General features: G+C 45.7%; 1 protein-coding gene across 1 annotated transcript in view; it reads left to right on the forward strand.

Moving 5' to 3' along the window:
* Positions 1-491: 491 nt before the first annotated feature.
* Positions 492-13,338, forward strand: part of maml2 (mastermind like transcriptional coactivator 2) — a 32,707-nt gene continuing 19,860 nt past the window's right edge. The window contains exon 1 of the mRNA XM_086126047.1: positions 492-1,362. Within this exon, the coding sequence (XP_085982173.1) occupies positions 928-1,362 (435 nt within the window). The 5' untranslated portion in view covers positions 492-927. The remainder of the gene's footprint in view (positions 1,363-13,338) is intronic.

A 13,338-nucleotide genomic window follows, 5' to 3' on the forward strand; every position in this document is an offset into this window, starting at 1 on the left:
CAATGAAATGAAGGACGGGGACGTTCCACAACGGGGATGCATTATTGCATACACCCAAAGTATCGAATGACACGACTTAAGTATCGAATTGCCGAACCGCAAATTGTGTGTATTGTTGCACCCTTTACATCCTTTCATGGATAATATGCATTGTATACAAAACACTGTAAAACCACAGGAGTTTTCAATATGTCATTTTATCTGACGACTACAAATATATACTGTATGCAAAGGTAAAACTCCAAAAATTATATATCAAATAGTGCAATGCAGAAGATAAAATTATAGAGAGAGAGACACACACACACACATCTCCCTGTGTGGCGTTTGCATGTTCTCCCCACTCTTCACACGTTTCCTCATGTGTCCACCAGATGACGCCAGAGCGCTTCCATCTACTTCCTAGTGTCCGTGTGCGCGCGCCACATCGCAGCAGGCGTCACGTTCGCACAATGAGACTCTCTGTTGCCTCATGCACGCGCACGCACACGCACGCACTTCCACTGCCGCTGTCAATGGACTGTTTGAGAAGGAGCTCAATCCAAGGACACGCCGCGCGAGGAAAGAACAAGACGAACTCCGAGTGGGATTCTGTGTAGTTTTCGACGACTTTTTCACTCGGCACTTTTCCTCCCCAAGACGATTTTTGGGTGACCCAGCGAGGAGCACGTGACCGTGACTGTGAATGGAAAATGTGTCAATGCCGATTTGATTGAATCCGAGAGTGGATTAAGTGCTTTTAATGAGACGTTCTCCCCTCGCAGGACGCCAATTCATCGTGTGACTTTTTCAGTGTGTCTTTATCGCACTTTGGAGCCACTTGTGTCCTATTTTTGCAGGATTTTTTCCCCCCCACATGGGATCTTAGCAAGAGTAGTCTCCTTCCAAAGCCAACCCCATCGATCCCCGAACTCCCCTCGCCCCCGGATGGGAGAGGCGACCCCGGCTCAGTCCGCCGCCGCCGCCGCTGGCGCCTTCACCCCGATGCTGGCGGCCGGCATGGGCTCCCTGGCCGCCGCCGCCTCCGCCGCGCACGGCGGTCCTTCGGCGGGCGTCCGCGGCTCAGCGGTCCCGCAGCTGCACAGCGCCATCGTGGAACGGCTCCGCGCCCGGATCGAGCTGTGCAGGCGGCACCACTCCACGTGCGAGGACCGCTACCGCCGCGGCCAGGCCGAGAGCTCGGACCGCGAGCACGAGAGCACGCTGCAGCTGCTCAACGTCGTGCAGCAGGGGCCCGGAACGCGGAAGAGCAAGGGCGGCCGCGGGACTGCCGGACAGCCGCCGCCGGACTACGGCGCCAGGGCGTCCAACGGGGAGCTGAGGGGCGCCGAGGGGGACCACAAGATGTCCACGCGCATAGCGGTGAGTCCAAAATGTTTGACACAGTGACGCTCTTCAACTGTCTTGAGTAGAGGCGAAGAGAAACCCGGTTTACAAACGGAGCCCTTCCGAAATGTCAATTTCAACGGATAATCCCGCTCCATCGCAGGGGTTCCGTTCCAGCCCCCCCCCCCCTCCGGCCCCAGAACGCTCATATAAAAAGACCTTGTTTAGATACACCCTAGGCAAGATTATGTAGCATTTATGGCACTTTATTCGTTTAAAGTCACTTTCAAAATACTACCAGCACATTTAAATACACAACATATTCAGAGAGAAAGACAATGGATCACAAAAATATTGTACAAAACGTGACCGAGTACGATCCCTCTGTGTTTAAAGTTAACGTTATTTTTCCATCCTAAAAAAGTTTACTTACTATCTCACAATACACATGACGACACTAGTCGTACCCAAAGACATGCAGTACATTATATAAAGAACCTACAGACACTGCAAACAAAGTAGTATTGAGGGGGAGGGGGGTTGACATTCAATTATCTTTGCAGCAAAAACTTTAGCTGAGCTGAATTTACTTCCTGTTTCCTGTTTTCAAATGTAAACCACGTTAAATTAGTGTGCCCCCATCTAGTGGTTGACAGTGGAAACACACCCAAAATAAATAGGATGCAGAACCAAAGAAAGTGGAAAAAAAAAAAAGAATCTGTGAAATAGTGCGACCGCAAGCACACGAGATGCTGGGCTTTACTCTACATCAGGGGTGTCAAACTCAGTTCCTGGAGGGCCGCTGTCCTGCATGTTTTCCAAGTCTCCCTGTTGCAACACACCTGATTCAAATGAACAGGTTCAATGTCAGGCTTCCGCACAGCTTGCCGATGATCTGATCATTTGAATCAGCTGTGTTGCAACAGGGCGACTTGCAAAACATGCAGGGCAGCGGCCCTCCAGGAACTGAGTTTGAGACCCCTGCTCTACATCCTTTCCATTGACAACCAATTTGTTTTTAGGATCAATCTCCTCACCTTGACTACGAGGTTTATTCATTGCGTGATCACCCACGTAGCTCGAAACAAATCGCCTGTTCCATTGAAGTTAATTTAAATAGCATTAATTATGACGCAAGCCCCCCCCCCCCCACCCTCAAAAATGTGACATGTTTTTAATAACAAAAATAGACTTGCATACAGTGGCGCGGAAAGGGGGAGGAGCAAAAGACCGTCGTTTGACGGATGAACATTCTATCAACGGGGAATAACAATCTTCCTTCCAAATGTCATAGTTAAGTGGAATATAGTGAATTAAAAACTTTTTACATCATGATTTCATGCATCAATTCAATCGGGCCTTTTGTGTCAAGCTTGCGCACCTTGGCCACCAGGGGGCAATATGAAACGTAGACGTATTACGCGCAGATTTTGTGATGGCACAGAGGAAGAGCGTCGCGCCTCAGCAGCAGTCACGGTGGTCATTTGACAGAGGATAAAGAATATATACCTGCGAGTATTAATATCTGCATGTTTTTCTAGTTATTCAAAGTTTCATACAGCAACATAACATCAATGCTAGTTTCCTTAGCTTGTCCATGGCGGGTTGAATTGCGTGTTAGCGTTTAGCTAGCAGACTTTCATAAAGGAGAATCATGCTTGAATACACAACATGTAATTGCCTTGGTTTTATGTTTCAAGTACCACTTTACTTTCTTTGTATACGCAGGGATGTTTCTAGACCTGAGCAGGTCTAGGATGACAGCTAAACAAACGTACCTTTTTATAAAAACGCCTTGACTGATTAGATGAATAACAAAAAGCCGTCTCCATATGCAAGTATGCACTCGTTTCAAAATGAACAACAAATTGATTTATGACAAATAATTTTTTGGATACACTCAAGCCACGACCTGCAGCTGTGTGGGGACCCCCACCCCAATCATGATATTAAAAAACAAACAAAAAAAGCTTCTGAAACCACACAGCAGTTCCCTGCTCGGGGAAAACAAATATGTATTTTTCCACTGATGCTCATTTACCGGCAACGCGGCTGCGCGTTCACGTCACGCCGCTTTTCGCCCGGCGCGCAATCAGCGCGTTGAACGTGTTGTTGCGCTTTGAGGAACATGGCGGGAGGGCACCTCAGCATCCCGCCATGTTTTTGTCTCGACGAGGTCAGGCATCATCATTATCATGTTCCGTGCGTGTGCGAGAAAAGTGCTGAGCGCGGCAGAAGACGTGCGCGCGGCCAGGAAATGAGCCGCCGGCGTGCGTGTGGTGGAGCTTAATCTGCTTTTCTCGTGGTGATGGAAGCAAGGCGGCAACAACGCAACGCAGGCCCCTTGTCACCATTTCATTCGGGATTATTGCGGGACTGCACTTTATTGTTCACCTTGATTTTTTTTTTCTTTATTGACCCCCCCCCCCCCCACCCCCCCATCTCTTCTTTGCATAGTTCTCAGGTTGAAAAAATTTAGGACGTCCAAGGTTTTTGCCACATTCGGAAAATTTTAACAATAAACCAAAACCCCAAACATGATCCGACATGCCTCCTTCCGCATTTCAAACGATGACAATTTTACACCGTTCTTATGATTGAGGACTTTTTGGGCAGCATATGCCCACATGATCGAAAAAAAAACCCCCATGAGTAAATGAAGAGATTTTTGTCTCCCTTTTTGTGCCACGTTTCCTCACCGCCTCAAACCGTTCCAACTTGAAACTGTCAGGCTCGATGAGGACCAGGTCGTTATTTATGATTTCAGAAAGGCAAAGCTAGCATGGCGCCTTTTTGGAGCGGGCAAGTATCGACGGTTCACACTGGAGTTTGGCCGAGCAGCCGCAAAGGATTATGGGAGCGGCGGCGCTCGAACAACGGCGCCGGTTGAGAGCAGATTAACAAAGGAGGGAATTTAAGAAGCGCGGGGAAGGAGCCGTGAAGAGATTTCCCATAATTCTTTTGCGTCTTCATGTTTTTACCTCTGCCAAGCGAGAGTTATGATGTTGTTCTTAGAAGGATTACACATACCAAAAAAAAAAAAAAAAAAACGACACCTGATTTTCTGGCAGTAATAGAGATGTTTGCAGACTCTGAGAATCGCTCCTCAACTGCAAGCCAGTAGACATTCATCACGAATGCATTTTCTTTTATTTTTTATTTTTGGGCTACACTTCGTCATTCCTGCATTGAGCATTTTCTAATCAAGGCACAAGTCACGGCATGCTTGAAAGTGATTTTAGTGGCAATTGGTCATTTTGGTGGTCATTTGCTACTTTGTTGAAAACTGCCGTTGATGCGTCCTGGATGGCGGTGAGTCGATTTTGAAGTGAAGTAGAGATGTGCACGATTGATCTTATTTTTGTGACTTTTTAAAAACTTTTTGGGGGGGACTGTCCCCATGGAGCAAAGCCAAGGCGAGCTTGCTCTGTTGTGCTGCCTTATTATCACGATGCCTTTCACGAGCGCCTCGTTGAAAGCGGCGCGCGTTTGCCGCGTCGGCATCCACTTCCTGCATGTGTTTAGTCAAAGTCAACCAGGCCTTGACTGCTGATCAACACGTCGGCGCGCTCTGAGGCAAGGTTTTTTGTTGTTGTTGTTTCCCAATTCCCGTCCCAGGTGACAGATCTGGGAAGTTAGCGGCGCGCGGGACATCCTGCTCACAAAGTGCTGACAAATGTCAACCACAAGGATCTTTGTTAGGCCTCTGTGCACTCACTGAGGCAATGGTGAAACACTGTTGTTTTTTTTTTATTGTTTTTGTTGTTGCTTTGAATCTCATTGTAGTTGTGCTTCATACCTGAGGCGGCGATAGAGAGTCACTGTAATGTTCGAAAGAGTAAGATGACGCCAATGGGCCGTTCTATATTAACTGATTAGCTTCATGCTAGCAAAGTACCAGAGCAGGCAATAATGGTTCACGATCTCCTCTTTGTGGGAGGCCTCACCATTCCAGTTTAGCAAGCATGTTCATCCTGGTGAAAATATGTTGTTGGGGTTCTCACCGTGACTCGCCACAATTCACTTTGTAGCGCTCCCTGAAAAATGTGAACAGTTTAGCCCCCCCCCAACAAAGGATATCTTATAAAGGATATCTTATGTTTCGCAGATCGATATGTAATCCACTGAACATGTCAATCAAACAGAACAAATGGAAAAGTCCCATGTCCAAAATAAGAGAACAGAATGTCAGCCATTTTGATTTGAAGTAGCCATTTGCCATTTTGACAAATTTGGGGGCTTTGACAAACTCCTGCTCGGAGATTATTCCAAATGATCCTCAATCGGAAGCAGTCTGACTACGCCAAAGCCCTGTCTGATAGGAAAGTAGTAATTGTCAAGAAATACGGTGGACCCCCGCATAGTCGCGATTCACCATGTTGTATTTTTTTTAATTAATATTTTAAAAAATACAAGTGAGGTTAAGTGGTTCAGAAAATGGATGGATTTCTAAGTTGTTGTTGGTTTTTTTGGCGCCGACACCCATTTTTTGTGAAAAAATGCTTTGAGATTAACCCTCCCTCCTCTATTAAAATATTTGTTTTCAAAAAGAAGAAAAAAAACACATTTTGGTCTTGTTAAAAGACTGAAGTTGGGACGTGAGCCAAATAAAAATGAAAAAATATATATATAAATCTTGGTGGGGATACAAGTAATGCAAAAGAGCGTGGAGGAAAAATGAACTCGGTCTCTTGCGGCTGTTTTAGTGCATGTGAGTGTATGGGGAAAAGTGTGTGAGGGTGCGAGACCTATTTGATGCTGAAGCAAGCTGCTGGTGCCGGATGCTGTGAAATGAAACAATTGTGGCAATCTGAGGGGCCGAGACCTGCCACGAGTTAAATCGAAATATGTAGGGCAGAGCAAAGGTGGTTGCCGAGGTGCCACCCGCAGCCGAGCTTCCACCTCATGGTCTCGATTTCTTCATTTAGTGTTCCGCGAATGCCTTCGAATGGCCCTCCCTTGCCGTCCGGAAACGCTGTTGCGGCTTTTTAAAAAAAAATAAAATGAAAATTATTGACAGCTGGCATCCGCCGAGATGCCTGATGGGATTAAGACGCTTCCCGCCGGGCGAGCATCTGCGATTAAAAGACATCAAAACGGGGCCTGCGTACGGCCGCCACAAACTCGCTGTTAATCTCGGGGCTCAATTTGGGATTAGCGCTCGTTCCAGGATGTGTTGGAGACACGCACTCAAACGCAGCCCTCGTTTAATTACTTCTAGGAAACAATGTCAATACTCGGTGGCAAGCAGTCAGTTGTCATGTTATCCTGTGACACAATTATTGTTATTATTCCACCCGTGATTTTCCTTTTTCATTTCTCAACCAAATCCGCCAATTTTTAACTGTCTGGGTATTTTTCATAGTGTATGTGTGGACATTGTCTGCTTACTTTTTTTTTTTTTTTTTTTCTCTCAAGTGGGGGCACTTGACCAAAATGAATTTTCTTCACAAGATAACATCTACTTAAAAGGGAAGTCCGCCCCAATTTTTTTTCATTACAATATGTTCAACGCAGTCCCACAAGCATGTCATTCTGATTAATATTTTATGTGAAACATGAGTTGAGCGGTAAAGTCCGCCCATTTTTGTCCACTTCAGGGGGCGGCCATTTTGCCACTTGCTGTCGACTAAAAATGACATCAGAATTGCTCCGGTAACGGCCGATCATGGTTCAGCTTCAGAAAACAGGTGATCCATGATTGGTTGTTACCCGAGTCCCGAGCCAATGTGATGTCATTCTCAGTCGACGGCAAGTGGCAAAATGCCCCCCCCCCCCCGTGAAACGGACAAAACACGGGTGGATTTTACCGCTTAACTTAAATTCCACAAACGCACTATTCATCATCATGCCGTTTTAGACGAATGCAGGCACATAGAACATGTTATTGTCAAGAAAAGGTGGGTTGACCTCCCCTTTAAGGCCTACTTGATAAGTACAAAGTTGAGTGGGGAAAACTCAACTTTTGGGAGGGAAACGCGCACGTCAGAAATGCCTCCGCGCAAGTGATGCCGTCGTGTTTGCACAATGTTTGGACACGTGTGCTTACTGGCTGTATGCTGGCTAAATGACGCATGAAATGAAGTTCTCGATTGAGGGGTAATCACTTTTTTTTTTTTTTTTGGTGTGTGTGTGTGTGTGTGTGATGACATCGGCATGCTGGCATGTGAAACAACATGGCGGTGCAAAATCACTCTGATTGCTGGCAGTCACGCAGACGCCCCCCCCCCCCCACAAAGCAGATTGGTGCTCATGGTCCCTCTTCAGGAGAACCAAACCCCCCCCTCCCCTCCCCCGCCGCCTTTCTCCTTATACGGCGACATCATTCTATTTAGCGACATGAGATGTGCGGAGGCTTTTTTCATATTTTTAGATTTTTACCCGATTTTTTTTTTCAAACTTGTCTGGAGTCATTTTGACTCCTTTCATATGTAATTTTAGGGTTTTCATGTTAGTGAGTGGCTGCCCGGTGTGCCTGTGGTTAGCGCGTCGACCTCACAGTGCAGAGGTCGTGGGTTCGATGCCGGCCTTCTAGCATGGAGTTTGCATGTTCTCCCCGTGCCTGCCTGGGTTTTCTCCGGGTATTCCGGTTTCCTCCCACATTCCAAAAACATGCATGGCGGGCTGATTGAACACTCCAAATTGTCTCTAGGTGTAGTTGTGAGTGTGAATGGTCGTTCGTCCCTGCGTGCCCTGTGATTGGCTGTCGACCAGTTCAGGGTGTCCCCCGCCTACTGTTTTGTATTCAACATCCGTTAAAATCAGTTTATATTTCATTTTTTTATTGTCCAGCCTTGTCATTTTCCGTAATTCTGAGCCTGGACGAGAAATAGTTTTGTTTTGGTTGTTTTCCTCTCATCATTTTAATTGGTCTTTTTGTTCCGATTAGTTCTCGAGATCCATTCGATTTTTTTTCTTCCCCATTTTAATTCCGATTCCACTTTTGCCGAGAAAACGACCTAATTAACACGAGCACATTAATTATGCATTCTTGCTGAGAGTGCACACGTGCCGCATGTGAGGTCATCCCCGAAGAAAAAGTCAAATCCCGGCTAGCTGTTGCAAAGACTTAAATCAACACGAGCAGCTTTGTGTTGGATTCTAACGACACGTGAATGTGGGCCATCTCTCCGACCGCGGACATTTGCATTTTCATCGCCTCCTCCTTCCGTTCTTCAGTGGACTCATTAAGATTTTCACTTCAAAAGACGAGTTTGCCTCCCGAAAGAACACACACGTGCATCTGAAAACGATTCAATAGGAAGCAGACGTGACTCACGCAAGTTTCCAGACTTGCTGTCGACCAGCCCAGGATTTGCTCTTCAATCAAAGGCGTTTGCGCTTTTATTGTACACGATCTTCACGAGTCCTACTTTCCATCCATCTTGAAGACAAACCACCCCGCAGCGCACGCGCTCATGTTTTATTCAGCAGCCTATGGGACGTCTGCGCTCGTCTTTGAAGATGGCGGGAAAAGAAAGGAGGGGGGGGGGTGAAAAAAATCGCTGCCGATTTTCCGTCTTCAAGGAACACCGCCGTATTATCTGGGACACGCCGTCCAGGTGCACAAGAGCGGCCACTTCCGTTGGGCTACGTCTAAAAAGCATGTGGCGCTTACAAGGGCGAATCTTTATTTCAATGGTCCAAGGTGGCGAGAATCGCGAATAACCGCAGAGAGAAGCGAGCGTGTTAAACATGACGCCTGTGTGACTCAGTGGAATTATTTCTAGTCCTTCTGGTTATTTCTATTGTGCCAAAAAAAGGAGCAGTCATTTTTCTCATGAACAATAAATGCCATGTACTTTTTTCGGGGGGAGGGGGGCACTCTGGGGATTATTTCTAATGTGGTGGTTATCATGAATTTATTCACTGCCACGGACGCTTTTATTCGTGGACGGGGGCTCAACTGCCACAAACGTATTGTTGCCGTCCTGTGAAAAACACGCATGTCCCTTTTTTGTCTTTAAAAAATTTAATATGTTTTCTGGTATGTCCTAGACGTGGACAGCCCAATAATTTTTTGAATGACAAATATAGACCAGAGGTGTTTTTCACACGACTGCTAAAGATTTGTCAAGTATGCTTTTCAACAGGTAGGCACGGATGAGGGTCCCACATGGCTTTGGATGTGAGCAGCACAGCTTTGAAGTAGAAGATAAAGATTAGGATGTAAATCAGAGCAGAGAAATGCCAAGATGATGGAAATTGGGCAAGGTTACCCCACCTCACGCTCAGAGTATGTTTTGCGGTAGGTCGTAAAAAGTTTGAGTTGCTGTTGTGAGAAAGATGCCACAGTTCGTGGAGTGAATGAGGGATAGCATGTAAAAAAAAAAGCCACTGATGTTCAACTTGAATCGAGTGGGTGTCCACTGTTCAAACAAACAAACAAAAAAAACCAACACAATTATCGATTGCACATGATTAAAATGTGGTGCGATGTCATTTTCCCCTTGTCTGAAAAATGGTAGTTTCAGACATTTTTATGTGCAGCCAAAGTATGCAACCACACATATGAGTTCGGATTGAGTACATGAAAATGACTTTTTTAGTCAAGAGTACATGACTCTCTAAGATACTATATTAGTCATTTCTCATGGAGGATAAAGAATATATGCCTGAATAATCTTATATTAACCGTGTTTGTGTTGCTCCACCGTTTGTGTTCAAATATGCATCGCTTCTGAAACTGCATCGACCTTTGCGAACCATGAACATGGCAATGGCATTTTGCATTGTTTGTTAGTATGAAGCTCAATGGACTCTTCTTAAGGCAAGAAGCTATTTGGTTGCTTTGAATACACAAGGCACATTCCATTTGTTTTAGGTTTAGTTTGACAGTAAAATTCCATAAAACGTTTTTGGACCCTAAACCCGAACCCGAACCCAAACCCGCTATATGTGCCCTTGGGCGGGCTGGGCTGCTGGGGGGGAGGGGGGTGTTGTTGTCATGCTTCATGGCGGAAGCCCTCCCGGCACAGAGTGCTTTCCTGAAACTGGAACCCTGTGGGAACCGGCGTGTTCAGGTGTGACGCTCGCACAAACATTGGCTGTTTGTCGTCTTTTTGCGACGTCAGCGGCCGCTTCAGCGTCTGCAAAGTGAAAGGTGACGAGCTTATCTTCAAATGTTCTCACACTGCGCGGTGTCAGTCTACGGGTCGGATACAGGCCACTTCATCTGGACCTGGAGGCCCGCTAAAGGGGTTCTTTTCTCACCGCGATCAGATGCTTTTTTTGGGGGGGGCGGGCGGATCACAATGAGAGATGCCGAGAATTTTCTTTTTCTTTTTTTTGTGCAGGTATCAGAATGAGAGACGCTGAGACTTTTATCAAAACAGTTTTGTAAAATAATCATCCTGGAGATATTCCTGAAATGAAGTTAAAACGGAAAGGGAAATATTTAAAGGAATAACTTGTTTTCAAATCATATAAAGATCATCAGAGAGATTTAAAATGTATTCCGATATGAAAATGCCATCAAATAATTATTTTTGTTGCTCCCCCGTAATGTCCGTTTGAACTGGGTGTGGAGGTCCACTTCGGCACCAACACAATGCCTCCGTCCTCACCTCCCTCACATTCCTTTACGACAAAATGCTTTCATCAAGTCCAAAATGCAGATGGGCGGTGATGTCGGAACAATTGGATTTACGACTCGGGGGTGGAGAAAAAAAAAAGTCCCCTGTTCTCCCCACGGGGTCGTTAAAAAATGAGAGCATGGGCTCCCGATGTCACAGGCAAGCCCCTCTGCATGGCCCACAATGGCGGCTCGGACTGGGGAAAAAAAAAGGGGGGGGGGGTGAGGCAAGGGAGTAGGGGGGTGGCGGTTCTGTCAGATCAGAGTTCAGACATGTTTACATTTCAAGCTCAGGATATTTCTCAGAGCCGGGCCAAGCTGCACAATTTCCCAGGCTCCCGAGCGGAGGGGACGCACAAGCAAGCCGGCGCTTTTTCTCCGTCCCGCCTCCTCCGTGTTGCCAGTGCACAAAGCTAAAGTTCTGTTCGTCGGCAATTCCCCAGTTTGCGCGGCAAAATTTGACGACGGCACTGCCGACGTTAAAAAAAATAAAAATAAAAAAAATCAACGTTGGAAATTCAAAACGTTCCACTCAATCCACCCATCTTGGGAATGATTTTAAACATTCCCCAAATTCCCGCAAACCAAACATTCCGCTTTTTTTTTCCCCACCAAACAAATAGTGCATTTTTCGCCAATTTCATTCCCCATCGTTGACTATCGATCAATATCAACCCATATCATTGCATGTTATTCACACTTATCGTTCCACATCATTCAATATCAGTCAGTATCATATGATATTTTTTTTAAATATCATTCGATATCATTTGTCCACACGAATTATATGTCATTCAGTATTAGTCCATATCATGCCATATTCATTGAGCGTTTCACGAACCAATTTCATTTCGCTTCGTTTACTATCGGTCAACATCATTCCATAACACTGCATGTTATTCACAAATATCGTTCCGCATCATTCAATATCAGTCAGTATCATTCAATATTTTTAAATATCATTCGATATCATTTGTCCACAAGATTACGTTTCATTCGATTCATTGAGCATTTCAGCATTCTCATGTGCAGCCTCCAGAAATTTTGATTTGCTTTATTTAGGAATGTCAGCTTGCTCACTTCATGACTGACCTTCTTCCATTGTGATATCATTTTACTTGCAGGTGTACTTACAAAGTGGCCTTTTGGGAGCCATAGACTTTTTTTTCTTTTTTTTTTTGTAGGTGAGACCATAAAGTGCGGTACCGTTCATGTTTTTAATCAAATTGGGCCATCGCAAAATAAAGTTGCACAAGCATTCGGGGGTGTGGGGGCAGGGAGGCCCCTCTCAGACATCGAGACTCCTGGTGAGTCGTATGATTTGGAGTGAGAACAAAGGCTAATTTGTCAGTCTTCATCCCGGCTGTCAATCACACGTCAACTTTGAGCCATTGTACAGGCCTCGGGACTTTTTCCGGTGCCGTGTTCAGTGATCGCTATCTGTTTGATAACAATGTTGTTATTATGCGGCTTGTATTTATTTTTTTTTAACTTTGAGGTCAAAATCAAGATATCAACTGCAATTTCTGTGAAATGGTTGCAATTTATAAGTAATCCTCCAAAACTGGGCCAGTTCATTCTTCTTTCTTTTTTCTTTTTTTGGGCCATATTTTCATCGGCTGGCATGGAAACGGATCAAAACAAATGATTCAGGGGCTCCAAATGTCCCAAGGCTCATATTTTTATGAACATATCCTGTTTAAGAGAAGTTCTTTCAGGGTAACGATTATCAATGGAGAATAATTGTGTCCAGTCTTTCTGGACGACTTGGTACTAAATGGCCCATGAAGTGGCGGTCGGGGACCTCTGGTCTAGGCAGGTGAAGCAAGTTTCACGTCTTGAGATGAGTGGAACACAGAATCTCTTGTTCGACGCCTCTGCGCTGCCAACCGGCCCGAGGAGTGGCGGCTGCGATGTTTGCGCTGGTGCCGGGCTGCGGCGAGGTGTCGCGGATGCTGCGCTGCCCTCTGCCGCCGTTAGGCGGTAGGGGCTGGACGTAATACTCAATGAGTGAAATTTATTTTCGGAGTGATTCTTAAGCTAAAATGTTAGTTGAAGGCATGAGTTCTTGAGACTATTTTGTGGATCGTGTGATGGTAGACATGTCCACCAAATTTGGTGGCGATCAGTAAAACTCTCCAGCAGGTGCGAACAAGTCACGTTCAGCAGGGGTCAAGTTTAGGCCCTTTGACTTTTACACCGGGATACACATATGCAAAAATGTGACTCTAAGAGCATGATATGACCCTGCAAAAGGCCATTTGTTTGTCGCTTAATTGGTATAAAAGGGAGGCGATCGCTAAGTCGGACTTGCTCAAATTGGGGAAAATAAAGTGTTTGTTTTCATACAGTGGCAACAGCGCAAGCCGGACTATTATGTGAGATGGGGAGTGAGAGAGAACATTCCTTTCTCACTCCCACTCTCCACTTGCAGTGAG

This window comes from Hippocampus guttulatus, chromosome 12 (genome assembly GCF_054856545.1).
Source record: "Hippocampus guttulatus isolate MCC_2025c chromosome 12, RoL_Hgut_1.0, whole genome shotgun sequence".
Taxonomy (NCBI): domain Eukaryota; kingdom Metazoa; phylum Chordata; class Actinopteri; order Syngnathiformes; family Syngnathidae; genus Hippocampus; species Hippocampus guttulatus.